Genomic DNA, 19,176 nt, shown 5'->3' with positions numbered 1-19,176 from the left:
ACCTTGTACGAAAAACAGCAATAGTGACATAAACTTTATCCTCGAGTATCCAGGTTAAAGTCACAACACTAATTTGAACTAATTTTACCCAGTCTCTGAGCAACTATGGCCACCCAGTTAGGAAGACAGTGGAATTGCAATTTGTCATAACCATCTGTTCAGATGTAAAAGTAATATCTGATTGATTCATTTTGGTGATTGATACAAGATGTTTTTAATATAATATTTATATTTATTTCTCCGTAGTGTCTTATAAATGTAACTAAATAAATATATATTAATATTTGGAATAAACAATATTTTAGATGTGCCAAAATGTCATGCCTTTTTATATGTTTAGATCCAATCTCATAATCTTAATATTATTTATTTATGATAATAAATAATGATGCCTTTGCACTTCACTTCTTATGATATGATTTGGCAATTACTTAGAAGGTCGAGTATGACATTTGCGATCGAACAATTGCAACGTGTCATAACCTTTACTGTCATAACCTTTACTGCCATATCCTTTATTGCCATAACCTTGAAACCCATTAGTGTGAACCATACATTTTAGGTTACAAGACTTTACTGTCATAACCTTTACTGCCATAACCTTTACTGCCATAACCTTTACTGCCCCATAACCTTTAATGCCATAACCGTTACTGCCCCATAACCTTTAATGCCATAACCGTGAAACCCATTAGTGTAAACCATACATTTTAGGTTACAACACCATCAAGCCCTATCTCTCCTTGTTGTGACTTTCACCTGGATAGTAGAGGGTAAAGATTCTGTCGCTGTCACTTGCATTTCGTACAAAGTATATGTATCAATTTATTCCGTATACAAGAGAGCCAAATTACTTCAATGATCGACTTCGCCAGTGACGGTCGAACAATTGCTGTTTATTATGGTATTTATAGTAATTGCCATCGGAAGACCATTTCCCGATACTATCAACATCTTCGTAATCTTCAGTTGAATATTTGAATATTGTTAGGGCAACAAATATGTATTATTTCCAGACTACTTCGAGGTTACTTCATACGAACCTTGACAGTAAAGACATGTGTGTCATTACAAGAATGTTGTTCCATACTATTAACATTGACATTTAAAGAGATCATTGTAAATTATTGTATATTATTGTATAATATTTAGTATCTTAATTTGTACATAAAAGAATATAGAACTACATTATTATTAACAGGATATTTACTTTAACTTACAGATCTCAACCCTTAAGATCCTATAGAATAAACGCCTAAAAACCTTCATTCTAACGTATACCAATTAAACCTACAACTAAGTAATAGTTTAAAGTATTTATTTCAGGGCCAAATAAAACAAATACTATACCTCCAGGTGATAACAATATTCTAGGAACCTATAGATGTATTCTTTATAACTTAGGTCACAACATTAATCGATACCTACACTTTATCCTAGAGTACTCAGGTTAAAGTTACAGAACCAGTCTGTCAGAGTTGTCGAGCTAACTTCTAATTATTTTAGTGCCATTCATAGAGTCACGTTCTAAGCACGTTGAAACCATGTGACATTAGGTTGTTTTGTCATGTGATTTTAGCATTTAGACGATGGCAACATGAATTAATAATCACTAAAAACTTCTATAAGTTAAAGTGGCAACTTGGCCGAGTGGTTAAGGCGAAAGATTAGAAATCTTTTGGGCTCTGCCCGCGCAGGTTCGAGTCCTGCAGTTGTCGAATTTTCTTTTTCATATAATATTAATTTTTTTCCTGCCGTGTACTACTAATATACTAGAGAGAGAGAGACGTCCCTTTTCATCTCTCCATCCTACTCAGAAACATACGCAGAAACATCAACTTTTTTTTTAAAAATCAAAAAAGATTCAGAAATTTTAGAAACTGAGCTTTAAAATTAAGTTATTTAGTTTGATTTTATAGCTTATTTGAATGGGTGGCAAATAAAAATGTACAATAAATAGGTTGTTTAGCAATTGAAAGCAGTATATATAATCATTGCCAATTGCAAATACCACACCAACGTATCTGGTTTTGTCATATAGCAATATATTGGTTTGTCTGTAAAGTTACTTTATTTTCAAAATTGTGCCTTTTTTAATCTTAATTTTATTTTGGATTACTTTGATAACAAGCACTGATAACTTTTTTGCATAAATAATTCTATTAAAATATGGGTCAAGGTGTATCTTCTGGTCAAGATAAAAAGAAGAAGAAGGATGGGAACCAAAAGCCCAAGTATGAACCTCCTGTTCAGTCAAAGTTTGGTAGGAAAAAGAGAAAGCATGGTCCTTCCACAGCTGAGAAATTACCAAACATTTATCCAAATACTAGATGTAAATTGAAGTTATTAAGAATGGAAAGAATTAAAGATCATTTGTTGTTAGAAGAGGAGTTTGTCACTAATTCTGAAATTTTGAAACCGTTCGAGAAAAAACAAGAAGAAGAGAAGAAACAATTAGCTGAAATTAGAGGTAACCCATTAAGTATAGGTACTTTAGAAGAAATCATTGATGATGACCATGCTATTGTAACCAGTCCAACTATGCCGGATTATTACGTATCTATATTATCCTTTGTGGATAAAGAATTATTAGAGCCTGGCTGTTCTGTCCTTTTACATCATAAAACTATGTCTATTGTGGGTGTTCTACAAGATGATGCCGATCCAATGGTTTCTGTAATGAAAATGGACAAGTCTCCAACTGAGTCGTATAGTGATATTGGTGGTTTGGAATCACAGATCCAAGAAATTAAGGAAGCCGTAGAATTACCATTAACACATCCAGAATTATATGAAGAAATGGGTATAAAACCACCTAAAGGTGTTATATTATATGGTGCCCCAGGTACTGGTAAGACATTATTGGCAAAAGCAGTTGCTAATCAAACATCGGCCACATTCTTGAGAATCGTAGGTTCTGAATTAATACAAAAATATCTCGGTGACGGTCCAAGATTGTGTAGACAGATTTTTAAAGTGGCGGCTGAAAATGCACCAAGTATCGTTTTCATTGATGAAATCGATGCTATCGGTACAAAAAGATATGATTCAAATAGTGGTGGTGAAAGAGAAATCCAAAGAACTATGTTAGAATTATTAAACCAATTGGATGGTTTTGATGATAGAGGTGATGTTAAAGTTATAATGGCAACAAATAAAATCGAAAGTTTAGATCCTGCATTAATTAGACCAGGTAGAATTGATCGTAAGATTCTATTCGAACAACCTGATCTACAAACAAAGAGAAAAATTTTAACCATACATACATCGAAAATGAATTTGAGCGAAGATGTTAATCTAGAACAATTAGTGACTTCAAAAGATGACCTGTCAGGTGCTGATATCCAAGCTATGTGTACAGAAGCTGGTTTACTAGCATTGAGAGAAAGAAGAATGCAAGTCACCGCAGAAGATTTCAAACAAGGTAAAGAACGTGTCTTGAAGAACAAGGTCGAAGAAAACCTGGAAGGTTTATACTTATAGGTCATGAACACAAAATAAATAGAAAAGAAACATAAATAATTAATAATGATTTGAATCAAAAGCCTATATCATTATACTATATCAATTTATATTTACATAAATCTCCTGTTTTACAAACAATATAAATTTTTTCTCATAATTACTATTACCAATTGAACCAAGTTCTTGTTTTTATAAAAAGAAAATAGAGCGACATGTTGGAATTATAGCCAACTGATATTGCTGCCGCCATCATATTTATCAGAAACCAGGTTAGTTCACCTACTTTTGACCTTGACTTACTGTCATCTCTTCTTTTTAGTCCCCCTCCTCCCCCAATTGAATTTATCAACGCCTTCACGTGACATCCCAAAACACGTACCATGCCAATCATTATAAACGAAAATCAAACTGTTTAGGTAATTTGACATTTATTGCAATTTATGGAAAATATAAATCAATGAGTAAAAGTGATTTAAAGATGTAATACAATGAAACATTTATAGATATTGATAATATTGTTGGTTATTTTTTTTTATTGAACGTTGCTTAGATTCAGAATTCCAATTGATATGGAACATTAGTAAATTGATTGAAATTTTTCAAATTATTTTGGGACAATTATTTGGAAAATATAGAAGCATAAAGTGAAATACATTATATTTATATATATAAAAAAAAGGAAAGCATTTGATAATACTGTGAAAATTGCTGATAATTTTAGGATATTTTTTAGTGAAAAGAATTATAAAAGATTTGATCCAGATAATAATAGTTCTGATTTTACATTGACTGATTGTTATTGGGAAATTTAATTACATCGATACCTATTCTACGCATTTGAAATTTATTTTCTGTTCGTATTAGTTGGGATTCTAGGTTAGGAAATATATTTGAAGGTACAGTAGTTTATAAATTAGGGTTATATTCAATTTGATCTATTTTAACTGTTTGTCGAAATCAAGTTACAAATCAAACAGAAAAAGGCAAGAACTGAGTGGTTGTATCAGTATAACCTTTAAAATAGCATATACAATTTGAATTAATAGTGAGAACTGAATATCACTGCGAGAGACCTCAGAAGAAAATTAACTAGTGAGGACAAAAAAAAACAAATTCAAATAAAAATTGGAAAAATAATTTAGATAGGGGACAGTTTGAAATAATTGCATTAATTATATTACAAATCATGAGCGATACCAAAAATGAGGACAATTCATTAGAATATGAATTATCCTATAAAGTTGGCGTTGCTGAAAATAAAAATTCCAAATTTCGTAGAACAATGGAAGATGTTCACACATATGTTAAAAATTTTGCATCAAGATTAGATTGGGGTTATTTTGCAGTATTTGATGGCCATGCAGGGAATCAAGCATCAAAGTGGTGTGGATCCCACCTACATACTATAGTGGAATCTCAAATATTGAATGATGAAACTAGAGATATAAGAGACATTCTAAACGATTCGTTTGTCACAGCAGACAGAGAAATCATAACGACATTACCAGGTAGCAGTGGTTGTACTGCTGCTGTGTGTGTTTTGCGTTGGGAATTGCCAGATGATGTTCCAGAAGGCACACCTGAAGACGTAATGGACTTAAAAGAACATAGAAGAAAGTTATATACAGCCAATGTTGGTGATTCAAGAATTATATTATTTAGAAATGGACAAGCTATAAGACTGACTTATGATCACAAGGCATCTGATGCGTTAGAAATGGAAAGAATAGAGAAGGAAGGGGGTTTAATTATGAAGAGCCGAGTTAATGGTATGCTAGCGGTAACGAGATCTCTTGGTGATAAATTTTTTGATAGTTTAGTAGTAGGTAACCCTTTTACTACAAGTGTTGAAATCATTGAAGAAGATCAATTCTTAATTATTGCATGTGATGGTTTATGGGATGTTATTGACGATCAAGAAGCTTGCGAACTGATTAGCAATATCGATGATCCTAATGAAGCAGCCAAAACTTTAGTGCGTTACGCTTTAGAGAACGGTACCACTGATAATGTCACAGTTATGGTTGTATCATTATAGATGACATGATATACTTGCATTTCTATTTACGTAAATAAATAAATAACAAATAAAGGAAGAAAGAAGAAGACAGAATAAATAATTATATGGTTCAAATGATTACCAGCATAGTTGTAAATGTAAAATAACATTAAATATATATATATATTCTTATTATTAAAACTTTAATTACATAATTATGTCTATCTATCACCAAAGGAAGGTAATGGAAATAATGTTTTCTTAAGGAAATATAAATCATTAATTTTATATAGGTCGTTATAGTAAGTATCATGTTGTTTTTTCATCTTTATTCTTTTGTGTTTTTAAGTTTTAACCTTATCACAAATTGAATCCATTCAAGTCCAAATCACCTGGATCACCTGTTGTGTTCCAATCGATATTCAAATCATTGAAATCGTTCAAAGTTAAATAATCATCCGTATTTACTGGAACACTTGATTCATTGTTGTTATTGTTGTTATTATTTGTATCACTATTATTATTAGTACTGCTTTGATTTTCATTGCTTGCCAACAAACTCAAGTTATTTGAATCATTATTAGCATTATTACTACCTGTAGATAAATTATTAGAAAGTGAATTCATGTCTGATGCACCAAAGCTACCTAGATCGAAAGCACCGCCGTCTAGACCAGGGAACATCGATATATCTAAACTATTCGGATCATCAAATGCAGAGGTAGTCAATGTTTGATTATTATTCTCGCTCTGTTGATCATTATTGACCTGTTTATCTTTATTAGATGACGAATCCAATTTATTTAGATTTGGAGATTGGTTATCGAGGGAAGCACTTGTGGCGGCAGTCACTAGATTAGACTCAACTTGTTGTGGAGTCTGTGCTGATTTATTACTCCCTGTGATATCTGTCACTAGATCAGTTGGTGTATCTAGGAAGAAAGTTGGCGACGTTAGGTTATTACTATTGTTTTCCTCATTTGACTTATCTTTTTCAGCTTGCTGTTGCTGTTGCTGTTCTTTCAATTTCTCCAATTCTAGTTCTTGTTCTTCCTCTAATTTCTTCTTCTTTTTCAATTCTTCTTCTTCTCGTTTCTCCTTTTCCAATTGTAATCTCTTTTTCTCTTCCTCTTCCAACAATCTTTTCTTCTCTTCTTCCTCCAGCAGTCTTTTTTTCTCTTCCTCAGCTCTTCTAACCCTTTCTCTCTCTTCTTCTTTATCCTTACCAATCTTGGTCAACTCGTCGACATAATTTTTACCTTTATTCAAAGTAATTTCCAAATCATCCAATATCGAATGAAACAAAGTAACTTTTTCTAATAAAACCTTTTGTTGGCCTTGATTAAACCCACTAATCACAGAATTATCCAACTGGATAGACTTCAACTGCTGTTGCACCAACATCTGTGACGAGACCTCCAAAATATCCTCAAAACATTCCACCAACTTGTTCTTACCACCGGTGCCACCACCTAAATTAATTGATTTTGTAGCCATTTTTGCAAGAGAATAAATAAAAAGGAATCCAAAATTGAATCTAAACAAACACACACACACACACACTCTCTCTCTCTTACCACCAATCAAAGTAATCCTAATACAAACTACAGCTGATTCCACTAAAGTAAGCTAACTTTATATATTTTATATATTTTATACATTTATTTGTTCATGATCATGTCAATGTTTCACTATTTACTACCATTTAAGCTTTTCAAATTCGTGGTTTGTTCTTATTCCCATCCTTTCGATCCAAATTTGGGCAAAAAAAAATATCCAGAGGGAGGGTAATCCAGATCACATGACAACGTGATCACATGACAGTATGGTCACATGACTGAAAATTCACATGGACAGGTTCCCTTAAAATGTGACATCAAATTTGGAATTGCCATCAAGAATCCTCCAACTGACACAACAACAATAAGAATAACAACGATATAAAAGATTAAAAGTTATTACTATAAAGATTGTTTATCTTGAAACAAGTCTTGACCTGAGACAGTAGAATGTATAGTGGAATAGAAGCTGCATTCAAGGCCATACGTATATAAAGATTGTGTGGATTAGACGCAAGACAGACAGACACAAGTGCTTTTTTAAAGGTTTTTATGTCATCGATACAAGGTTGATCAATTTTTATGATAAAAAGTTCATCCTTCAGAGTATAAGGATTTTGGGAATTATACCTCGACTGTGGGAGAGAACTGTGTTGGTCAAGTTTTGGTTTGATTCTAGCGATCAGTTCCTCCAATCTTCTATATATTTTATACACATTTACGCCTATTCATAAGTAGCTGTATAATATAGATTACAAATTGTACCAGATCTGGGTCACTGGATCAGGCAATATATAAAAAACTACACAACTTATATACATACCTAATATAAATATATACCTATATAAATATATAAATATATAAATATATAAATATATAAGTACCTATATACTGCAGAGAAGGTTTAGTGGCTGTTTTGATACCAATGGTCGAATCTATTGACTTCAATAGTGCTATAAAACAACAGAAATGTACTAATTGTGACGTTAATATTGATGACACAGAAAGAAATCTGTTTAAAAAGATTGTTCTTTACATACAAACTACTTTGATCTATAGAGTGTTTGCCAATATTGAATGGCTGTTATTTAAAGTTTTCCAAAGACTGTGGGCAATGACAAAGACATTGGAGTATAATTCCAGAAAGAAACTAATTACTAAAGTGAAAAGATATATCAATCGACTATGCCATAAATTGACCACGGAGCAAGTTGCTGAAGCTCTAGCTGAGGCTGAAGCTGAGATCGAAAGGGATGAGAGGGGATGTGGTAATGGTGTCGCTGAATTGTTGGCACAATTGGAAATTGATGAAAGTAAATCTATTGTCAGAATGAACAATAGCAGCAGCAATGGCAATAACAACGAGAACAACAGCAGCAGCAACAGCAATAACAAAAGCAATATTATAACAGCAAGTAATAAGAGTTTTGAATTGCTAAAGGAAAAATATATCAAAGAGTCTCTAAAATTACAGGCTTCAACTAATAATGGAACTAGAAGAAAAATCAGCAATACTAAAATCGTAGAAATCGAGTATTCAAAACCGCCATTGGCAATGAGTGAGACAAGTGAAAAAATGAGTTCAACTTCAATTGATGAAACTATGTATACGCCCAATGAAACAAATGCAATAGAAGAACAAAGTCAAAGTCAAATCCAACTTCAAAATCAAAATCAAAATCAAAATCAAAATCAAAATCAAATTCAAAATAACAGTGAGAATTATATTTCTAATGATAATCCAAAGAATTTAACAGCAAAGGATATGGGCACACACCAAATGATTGCAACTTATGATAAAGATGGTAGAATGTCAATAACAATGAAAAAATTAACAGAAGAAGAATTAATGGATAGATCATATATCTTGGAGGAAATGAAGGATTCAATAATTTGGAAAGAACCCAATGAAACACAAGATGAACAAGTGTCACCACAAGTAGATGTAAATATTTTTGAAACAATTAAAAATATTTACAATACAGAAGAATCATTATCATCTTCATCACAAGATAAAGACATGACACTAAATAATTCACAGTTAAATGAATTATCAAATTATTTGAATACAAATGTCGAACAATTACAAAGAGAAAACTCTCCAGAGAGCATTCAATGGTGGTTAGAAGAATGTAATTATCAAACTATATTCAATTCCTAAAACTTAAAACTAAAGAAACAGGCAAGAAATCAATAAAGTTAACACTCAAAAATCTCCTGGCTTCTCATTTATAAGACCACCATCTTTTTGGGTTTATTTGTCCTCCAACCTTCCACTATCATGTCCATTCATACCATTTCTAATAACAATAACGAAGCCAAGTCAATTCAAGTCCAGTCACTGAAGAATGCGATTCCATTCTTCATCGCATTAATCAACTATTCACTACACTATGGCTAACATAATCAAACATATACGACATACATTTACAAATGCAAGGGTCTTTCTCTGTTAGCTACCTCAGAAGGCCCTTCCCTGTCCCGCCTTCCCTCCCCTTCCTCCTCCATCTATCATCACATCACTTTGTTTCGCAATATGACTTCATCAGTTTTAATCGTTTTGTCCAGCGCAGACCAGCCCAGTTTTAAATTTCAATATTTTTGATTCAAAGATAAATAAAGTGAAAAAAAACTCAGCTCAGTTTAAATTTAAAGATGAGTTTTAATTATTAACTCTTTGCAGGTGCTGATCGATACTACTTAATACACATACACATACGTTTTTTTTATCACAGATACATACATATAATATTATATATATTGTGATTGGTATTCTGTTCTCTTTACTGCGTTGATTTGGTCATTTGGCTACAAGAGAAGGGTACTCTTAAAAGGTTTTTAATTCTATCTTTAGCGTTTGTTTTTACTTGACAAGTAAGAGAAAGAATACAGAAAACTAGAATAGAATAGGAATAACGGTTTTATTTAGGACACAGTCAAGCTATTCTAAGTACTATAACTTCTGATCTTTTGTTGATAGAGTTTATTTGATTCCATGGTATTTATTTGACTCTCTTTTATAAGTGTTCTTTTTTTTATCTTTTTGACCTTCTCTATCTCTAATAATACTGGTCATTACATTTTATACTATAATTATCAAGTATTATAATATTCGAGAAACCTGTTGTGGTGTCCTCAGTTACAATTATTGTTATATTAGAAAAGAATCATCAAACCACTTACTTTGCATTTTATTTGACTTCATTCCATTTTTTCTATATTTTGTATTTTCAAAGCTATAGCTCATATACCATATAATGGAAGGACTCAACGGTATCAAAGGGTTCTCAGGCATAGGAAACAACGGCAACGGCTCCTTAAGTTCAATCAACAATCTAACAGTTTCTATCAATAATGATCTACTAAATGATCCAGATTTAGTTGATGAAATGAAATTTCAAAGACCTTCGCTTAATAACGATCCTAATAGTGGAAGTAGCAATTCAGATGATATCAGTAATAGCGGTAGTGTTATATTGACACCTACAAGCAATCTAGGATCTCCATTAAAGTTATTAAACGATCTGATCGCTGAAAAGGATTCGAATCATCCATTATCAAAGTCGCACTTAAACTCAAATTCAACTTCAAATTCAAATTCAAATTCAAATTCAAACTCCCATATTAATAACGATGACGAATCGATAGGATTATCAAACGCTTATGACTATTCAGACTCTGACTTCGAAGATAACCTAGAAGAACGATTAAAAAATATGAACGTCGAAGATAATACTATTAATAGAACACCTCCAAATATTAAAGATGACTCTTCGGATTATGGCAATACAGATGAGGAACAAGAACAGGAACAAGTTCAAAAGGATGATAAAGGAATAGATGATGATGACGACCTTGAGGAAGATGAAGAAGATGAACTAGAAGATGACGACAGTTATCAGCAGTTACCGCCACCAAAAGAATTGGATCCAGAAAAAGTTTATGCACTATACGCATTTGATGGTCCAGATCCTTCACATTGTAAGTTAGAACAAGATGAAGCATGTATATTATTAAATGATCAAGATTCTTATTGGTGGTTGGTTAAAAAATGCCGTAATAATAAAATCGGGTTTGCTCCTGCTGAAATTCTAGAAACATTCCCAGAGAGATTAGCAAGATTAAACTGTTGGAAAAACGAAAATATGTCAAATCAATCTTTGAATAGTAGGTCTGAGAATATTCTTAAAATCAATTCGGCTAATGAACAAGAATCTTCAAGTACCACCAATGATGCACCAACAGAAGAAAATGATGCCGGTGATGGCGATTCAAATAAAGACTATAATTTAAAAGACTATAATAAGACAAACAAATCGGTGAGTTTCAGTGATGTGATAACGTATGCAGATAGATTTGTAACAGAATCTGATGATTCTGAAGTTTCGTTCAAATTGTACGATGAGTTTACCGAGGTCGAAATGAATAATGATGATGTAAGTGAGGTTGTTAGCGATGTTTCATTTGCAATCGATTCATTAAAGCCATTGAACGTTAAGAAAGTGAGACAATCTCGATCAACCACAAATGAAGATTCAAAAGAGAAACATCCTACCCCTCCTGCCTCACCTGATACTTCAGATGCAACTATAGTACTTACGACTTCGACTCCTGTCAGTGTTTCCATAGAAGATACTGATGCCAACATAGCGATTGAAGATAACGTACAGAAGATATTTGAAGCTCCAGTGCCACCATTTGGCGCCACTAACACTTCAACCAAATTACAAAATTCAAATTCAGATTATTCTATCTCTACAATTGGAGAATTTTCCCCTTCATCTTCAGAGTTCACCAATGATTCACCACAAATGCAAGACCAAGAATTCGAACCGGAAAATACATCTTTACCATCATCTAGAGCTATCCAAGATATATCGAAACTAGTAAAATCTAACACCGACCTTACGACTACTCTAGAGAGTAAAACAGAGGAGACTATTGTTCATATCAGTAATGCTTCAACGGAAATAAGTACAAAAAAATTGGATGTGGAAGAATCAATAGCGAAATATATAAAAACAGACGATGATGAGAAACAAAATGAAGGGGAAGAAGTCACCAATTTTACAGAAAAAAGCACGAATATTTCTTCAAATTATTCAGACTCATCAAACTCAATTGATAATATAGAAAAGCAAGAAGTATCAGAAGTCATAACTTCTGCCCATAATTCCTCTTCTGATGATTTTTACATGGAAACTGAACGAATCCCATCTAGCATGAGTATTAGTAGTACTCATTCAGTTGGTAAAAATGCATCCACAACAAACCATAAAAATATAGAAAGCATCGATGGCATCTCCCAACATCCATTAATTGAACAATTGTACAATCCGATATTTGACAAAATGAACAACTTAATGAGACAAATCGACGACATTGTTCAAGAATAATAAATTATTTTAAATTTCCAATGGATCTTATTTATTACAATTACAAAGAGGTTCTTTTACATCTTTTTTGCCCTTTTATGCTCATCTATTCTTGGTTGTCGTTATAATTATTCTTTCACTTATCAGAAATGGGAAATTATCACCAACAACTCCCGCCTCCCCCCTTTCTTTCAACTACAGTTTACTACATTTATTTTAGCATCTAATTTAATATATCAATACAATCATTTTATATATAAGACAAGTTCTTGTCATTAGTATCCATTGCCATCTATTCATTACCATCATGTATAAAGAGAGAGATATATATAGAGAGATCACATCACGTGGCTCAATCAACTAATTATCGTCATAAACGAAGTCTTACAACCATTAAATTCTTGATATCAAATTTAGAATAACGATGATATTTAAAGAAATTTATCAATAATTTTAAAGCTCATCTCATTGATTTAAGTCAACTGAAATTTGTTATAATTGTATCATACAAGATTGTGAGGTGAATATATTAATTATTGATTGCAATGAGCACTAGTTGGAAGCCAAATGAAACTTCGGTTGTGCAATTAGCGACTCTTCTGAAGAGTTCTATGTCACCAGACCATAATGAACGTAATAATGCAATGGAGTCTTTGAAAATTTTTGAATCGCAGCCAGAATTTCTAAATTATTTATGCTATATATTAATTGAAGGTGAAATTGATCAATCTTTGAAGTCTTCATTTTCTTCTGTTGAGTTACAGAACAATAGAGCTACTGCTGGTATGTTATTGAAAAATTCTATGCTTCAAAAAGATAAATTGTTTAAAGGTGATCATAATATCGAATACATTAAATCAAACATTGTTCATGGGTTATATAATTCAGACAATTCTTTGGTTAATAATGTTACAGGTATCGTTATTACAACTCTCTTTTCTACCTATTTTAGACAGCATAGGGATGACCCAGCAGGTATTCAAATGTTATCGCAGTTATTAGAATTGACTTCGAGTGGCAATGAATCAAGTATTAAAGCTCTATCCAAGATTATGGAAGATAGTGCGCAATTTTTTGAATTAGAATGGTCTGGAAATGTTAAGCCTATGGATATTTTGGTCGAAACGTTTTTGAAATTTATCTCCGAAGATAAATATGGGGCAGTAATAAAATCTGAAACAGTTAAATGTATTAATACAATTATTCCATTACAGGCACAAAGTTTTATCATTAGATTGGATCAATTCTTAAATATAATCTTTCAACTTGCCCAAAATGATTCTAACGATTCAGTCAGAGCTCAACTATGTATTTGTTTTGCAACTTTACTTGAATTTAGACCTGATAAATTGGTTGATCATCTTCCTGGTATTATTCAATTCATGCTTCGTATTATTGGTGCAGTTTATGATGAAAAGGTTGCTATTGAAGCTTGTGAATTTTTGCATGCTTTCGCAACTAGTTCACATATCCCAGAACATATTATACAACCATACGTTAATGATATCGTTCCAGTACTATTGGCCAAAATGGTTTACAACGAAGATGCAATCTTGACATTTGAAGCTTCGAATGAAGATGATGCTTATTTAGAGGATAGAGATGAAGACATTAAACCAGTTGCACCACGTATTGTGAAGAAAAGAGATGGTTCCGGTGAGGATGAGGATGAAGAGGATGATGGTGATGATGTAGATACCGAATGGAATTTGAGAAAATGTTCAGCTGCCACTTTAGATGTATTGACCAATTTGCTCCCACAACATGTTTTGAATATAGCATTCCCATACTTGAGAGAACATTTGACTTCTGATAAATGGTTCATTAGAGAAGCAACGGTTTTAGCTTTAGGTGCAATGGCAGAAGGTGGTATGAAATATTTCGATGATCAATTGCCAACTTTAATCCCATTTTTAGTCGAACAATTAAAAGACCAATGGGCTCCTGTTAGAAAGATTACCTGTTGGACCTTAAGCAGATTTTCTACTTGGATTTTGTCTGATCATACTGAATTTTTATTGCCAGTTTTGGAAAATATTTTAAATGCTTTATTAGATAAGAAGAAGGATGTTCAAGAAGCGGCTATTAGCAGTACAGCTGTTTTTATTGAAAACTGTGACCCTGAACTAGTCGAAACACTATTATACACCGAGTTATTACAGAAATTTGATCAATGTTTCCAATTCTATAAGAAGAAGAATTTAATCATATTATATGATGCAGTTGGTAGATTTTCAGAAAAGGTCGAACTCGATGATACCGCAATGCAAGTGATATTACCACATTTAATTAATAAATGGTCATCATTACCAGACAATGACAAAGAATTGTGGCCATTATTAGAATGTTTATCATGTGTAGCCGCATCTTTAGGGGATAAATTTTTGCCAATGTCCCAAGATGTTTACTCAAGGGCATATAGAATACTTTGTCATTGTGTCGAACTTGAAGCCCAATCACAAATCGATCCTTCCATTCCAGCACCAGAAAAGGACTTTATTATTACATCGATTGATATGATCGATGGTTTAGTCCAAGGCCTGGGATCTAAATCACAAGACCTACTATTTCCAGAAAGTGGTAAAAATACAACAATTTTACAGGTTATAGTGCAATGTCTTCAAGATCCAGTGCATGAGGTAAGACAAAGTTGTTTTGCATTATTAGGTGACATTGTATATTATTTCAATCCTCAACTTCTAGCAGGGACTTTATCACAATTTCTGAAACTAATTGGTACCGAAATAATGCACAATGATGATATGGATGGGGCACCTGCAGTAGTCAATGCCGTATGGGCCCTTGGGTTGATAAGTGAAAGAATCGATTTAAGAGAGTTCATTATCGATATGTCTCGTATTGTACTTGATATATTCACGACAACCACCCAAGTTGTTGATAGTGCCATTACAGAAAACCTTGCGGTAACAATCGGAAGAATGGCACTAACACATCCAGAAGTATTTACATCTGGCGTTTTCGCCAATGAACAAGTATGGAACAAATGGTGCAAATCAGTTAAAGATTTAGATTCTTTAGAAGAAAAAAGCAGTGCATACATGGGTTTCATCAAAATTGTAAATTTAACCGGTGACCAAGTTATAATGTCAAATATTACTTTACAAGAAGTAATTAAAGGACTATCAACTAATGTCGATGCAAGTGTATTTGCCGAAGATGTTTTAACGTTGTTAGTAAAATACTCTAACAAAATTCAATCACTATCCTTTTCTCAAGAGGAACAATCATTTTTGCAGCAATTCAGCAGCATCAATTAATTTTAATTTTAATTTTAATCTCAATTTATTTTATAAATAAATAAATGCATATAATAGAATATTAAATATTTTTTTTAATAGTTGTAATAAAAGAAGAAAAATTCTATAAATCAATATAATACCAATAATCTAGAATATCTACAAATATGAATGATTAATAAACTTTATTGGCTCTTTGCTCTTCCATATAACATCACATTTTGTCTTGGTTTACTGGCGAAGGGCAGCTTAAATTATCGTGATGATTCGTTATGGCTGGAAAAAGCCCTGTCCTGCAATATCAAAGTATCGAAAATTGAAAAACAAGCATCAGATCAAGATGTTTTTTAAGATTGGTAATGATAAAAGCTGATATTTAATGTTGATGTATTAAGGTTGTTGTTTATCGAAATACAATTTTAACTGATTATAGCAATAGCTGTAAAAAAGGTGGTGGTGAGACCTTTTTTTATAGAATCACTTTTTTTATAGAATCACTTTTTTGGTTAGGATGAGTGTGAAACCAGTACGAAATAATGTTCCAGAAGAGATTCAAGAAGAGATGAGCCGTTTGTATGAAGAGGTTCCAACTTTGGAAGATGATTATGAACTTCTTGATAAGATTGGTGAGGGTACTTTTTCATCGGTTTATAAGGCTAAGGATTTAAAGGGTAAGATCTATCAGAAATATGCATCACATTTTTGGTCATCAGAAGCAAAATATGTAGCATTGAAAAAAATTTATGTTACGTCATCTCCCCAAAGAATATACAATGAATTAAATCTTCTGTATATATTGGCTGGTTGTATTAGGGTAGCACCATTATGCGATGCTACTAGGGTACGAGACCAAGTTATAGCAGTATTACCTTATTACCAACATGAAGAATTTAGAAATTTCTATAGAGACCTTCCAATAAAAGGTATAAAAAAATATATGTGGGAGTTATTACAGGCTTTGAATTTTGTACATTCAAAAGGTATCATACACAGAGATGTAAAACCGACAAATTTTTTATATAATCCAGAATTGGGTCGTGGGGTACTAGTTGATTTTGGTTTAGCAGAAATGCAAGTAAATTATTTGGACGAGATCAATGGTCAATTAAATGATGACAATACAATTTCTGTTAAAGAACGTAGGCACCAAGAACAATTCTGTCCATGTATCATGAGGGAAGCAGGATTATCTGCTCCACATGGGGTTTCCGGGCCAATGATTACAATTCAAAATGGTAAAGTGGTACATTTAAACGGTCTTAATAATATAGATCTTACAAAGGGTTATCCAAAATATGAGACACGTAGAGTGAAAAGGGCAAATAGAGCAGGTACTAGAGGCTTTAGAGCACCTGAAGTGTTAATGAAATGTGGCGCCCAGACAACTAAGATTGATATTTGGTCAGTTGGTGTAATATTACTAAGTTTATTATCAAGAAGATTCCCAATGTTCCAAAGTTTGGATGATACCGACTCATTGCTTGAATTATGTTCAATATTTGGATGGAAAAAATTAAAAAAATGTGCTAACATCCATGGTCTTGGCTTTGAAGTTAGTAATATACAGAATATTAAAGAAGAGGGATACCCAGGTGGATTAAAAGGTTTCGTATATGATCTATTAAATAAAGAATGCGAAGAAGGCACATTTCCAGAATATAGCATTTCATTTGAAACTCATTGTTATCTAAGTCAGGAATTACATGACAAAGTTTCAATTGAACCAAAATTACCAAATGGCGAAGACATGAAAAGTCGAGCGGATGCATATCAATTAAAAAAATATCAGGAAGAAATTTGGTCAGATCATTTTTGGTGCTTTCAACTACTACAACAATGCTTTGAAATGGATCCCCAAAAACGTAGTTCGGCAGATGAATTAATACATAGTGCATTCTTTTATGAGTTAACAGATGCTGGTGAGACAACCGAAGGTGAGATGACTGATGATGATCTAAATAACACTGATTATAGTGGAGTTGAAGATAACGATGTTCTATTAATATCCGGCTAATTTGAAGAGATGGATGATGGATAATAATGATACCAAGAAGATGAAATTTACAAGTCTTCACCATTTCTGTCAATCGGCAAACAGGTTTTAAGATATTTAAAACTAAAGAAACCTAAACCAAATCAAATCAAATAATTAAGAATACTTATAGAATTATTCTTTTCGCATTTACATAGATTAAATATATAGCAAGCATTGAAATGAATAACATTTACCTAATTTCAGTTATAGATTTAACAGGTAAAGAAATGTAACCCGTCAATGAAGGAAATAAGGACGAATTTAGAACCGAATCGAGAGTCCGTCATAAGTTTAGACTTTATAAAGAAACATCAATGAATTGTTCATGTTGCCATTAGAAAATAAATGGGATTAAGAAAGCTCTCTTAGTACCATACTTTCTGTTCTTCTTTTCAGCCCATAAGTACATTTGACCGGCTGAAACGAATAAGAATAATAGGGCAAAGAAGTTTAATTTAGCAGCAAATGTGAACCAAATCCAAGACCAAACTTCGAAAGTATAGTTTGGAGCAACAAAAATCTTGAAGAAACCTTCATTCAATGCTACACGCTTAGTAGCGTTACCTAATTTCTTTTGGGCATCACCGAATAAACGCAATTTAATGTGGATGTACATGTTCCATAATTCAGATACAGTGAACAAAGCAATCAATAGGGATAAGTTAGATAAGCCCAACTTAGCATATAAGGATTGAATAGTAGAATCACTTAATAAGAAACCGTAACCAAAGTAACTGAAAGCAATCATACCATTTAAGACCCAGTAGTGGAAAGAATTCTTGAACAAATTGAAGAAAGGCATAGTTGGTTGGGAGAATTTATGAACAAAGATAGATTCGAATTCTCTCTTAGCGTAGTGAGCTACTACCATTGAGTAAACGATCTTATTGTAGAATGGATCATAAGAAGTTCTTGAACTATGAACCTTATCTCTAACATTTTCTAAAGTAGATAAATGGTAAAAGAAAGTATGAATTAAAATTGGACCACAGTATTCAATTAAGAATACTAATCTCCAAGAGATTTGAGGACCAATGTCCTTGACATAAATTTCAGTGACACCGTCCTTTTTAGCTTCTTCTTTCAAAGCTTCATCAGTTGAAATTGGGACATATTTAGATTCCTTCAAAACACTCAATCTCAATCTATTAGTGTTGATATTCTTATTTCTCAATGAGATGATTTCCAAGATGCTTTGAACTTTGCTAGTCTTGGTTAAATCGATTTCAGTATCTTTTAAAGATTTTGAACGAGATTTGATAACTAATGACATGGTAGTAGTATTAATCAATTAATTATGAAATGCTTTCCTATCTTGACTTTTATTAAAATATGATGAGAATATTAAACAATTGATAATTCTTTTGTATTCTCTTTTCTGCTTCTTTATAATTACTATAAGTGTTGAATAAAAAGTTTTCTGTCGACGATAAATTATTATTCTTTCAACAATTTCGAAACTTTTTCCTTTCTCCCTTTAGATCAA

General features: G+C 32.4%; 8 protein-coding genes and 1 non-coding gene across 9 annotated transcripts; 7 read left to right on the top strand and 2 right to left on the bottom strand.

Moving 5' to 3' along the window:
- Positions 1-1,636: 1,636 nt before the first annotated feature.
- Kpol_1010trna1 lies at positions 1,637-1,718 on the top strand. The gene has a single exon. It is a non-coding gene; the product is annotated as a tRNA-Ser (tRNA).
- A 451-nt stretch (positions 1,719-2,169) lies between these two features.
- RPT2 (proteasome regulatory particle base subunit RPT2) lies at positions 2,170-3,483 on the top strand (the record flags this gene model as incomplete). Its single annotated transcript, XM_001645764.1, has 1 exon — positions 2,170-3,483. The coding sequence occupies one exon, from the start codon at positions 2,170-2,172 to the stop codon at positions 3,481-3,483; it is 1,314 nt and encodes a 437-aa protein (XP_001645814.1).
- Positions 3,484-4,651: 1,168 nt separating this feature from the next.
- Positions 4,652-5,503, top strand: PTC1 (type 2C protein phosphatase PTC1; the record flags this gene model as incomplete). Its single annotated transcript, XM_001645763.1, has 1 exon — positions 4,652-5,503. The coding sequence occupies one exon, from the start codon at positions 4,652-4,654 to the stop codon at positions 5,501-5,503; it is 852 nt and encodes a 283-aa protein (XP_001645813.1).
- Positions 5,504-5,824: 321 nt separating this feature from the next.
- MED2 (Med2p) lies at positions 5,825-6,961 on the bottom strand (the record flags this gene model as incomplete). Its single annotated transcript, XM_001645762.1, has 1 exon — positions 5,825-6,961. The coding sequence occupies one exon, from the start codon at positions 6,959-6,961 to the stop codon at positions 5,825-5,827; it is 1,137 nt and encodes a 378-aa protein (XP_001645812.1).
- Positions 6,962-7,948: 987 nt separating this feature from the next.
- Kpol_1010p71 (uncharacterized protein) lies at positions 7,949-9,184 on the top strand (the record flags this gene model as incomplete). The annotated part of the gene is made up of 1 exon (XM_001645761.1): positions 7,949-9,184. One exon carries the CDS (start codon positions 7,949-7,951, stop codon positions 9,182-9,184), a length of 1,236 nt encoding a protein of 411 aa, XP_001645811.1.
- A 1,096-nt stretch (positions 9,185-10,280) lies between these two features.
- Positions 10,281-12,419, top strand: BUD14 (protein phosphatase regulator BUD14; the record flags this gene model as incomplete). Its single annotated transcript, XM_001645760.1, has 1 exon — positions 10,281-12,419. The coding sequence occupies one exon, from the start codon at positions 10,281-10,283 to the stop codon at positions 12,417-12,419; it is 2,139 nt and encodes a 712-aa protein (XP_001645810.1).
- Positions 12,420-12,943: 524 nt separating this feature from the next.
- KAP104 (Kap104p) lies at positions 12,944-15,676 on the top strand (the record flags this gene model as incomplete). The annotated part of the gene is made up of 1 exon (XM_001645759.1): positions 12,944-15,676. One exon carries the CDS (start codon positions 12,944-12,946, stop codon positions 15,674-15,676), a length of 2,733 nt encoding a protein of 910 aa, XP_001645809.1.
- A 490-nt stretch (positions 15,677-16,166) lies between these two features.
- On the top strand, positions 16,167-17,669 carry CDC7 (serine/threonine protein kinase CDC7; the record flags this gene model as incomplete). The annotated part of the gene is made up of 1 exon (XM_001645758.1): positions 16,167-17,669. The coding sequence occupies one exon, from the start codon at positions 16,167-16,169 to the stop codon at positions 17,667-17,669; it is 1,503 nt and encodes a 500-aa protein (XP_001645808.1).
- A 355-nt stretch (positions 17,670-18,024) lies between these two features.
- On the bottom strand, positions 18,025-18,963 carry TSC13 (trans-2-enoyl-CoA reductase (NADPH) TSC13; the record flags this gene model as incomplete). Its single annotated transcript, XM_001645757.1, has 1 exon — positions 18,025-18,963. One exon carries the CDS (start codon positions 18,961-18,963, stop codon positions 18,025-18,027), a length of 939 nt encoding a protein of 312 aa, XP_001645807.1.
- Between the last annotated feature and the right edge of the window lie 213 nt (positions 18,964-19,176).

Source organism: Vanderwaltozyma polyspora, genomic scaffold (genome assembly GCF_000150035.1).
Source record: "Vanderwaltozyma polyspora DSM 70294 KpolScaffold1010 genomic scaffold, whole genome shotgun sequence".
Taxonomy (NCBI): Eukaryota; Fungi; Ascomycota; class Saccharomycetes; order Saccharomycetales; family Saccharomycetaceae; genus Vanderwaltozyma; species Vanderwaltozyma polyspora.
The sequence above is the reverse complement of the archived record's forward strand: the minus strand, read 5'-3'. Positions and strand labels throughout refer to the sequence as shown.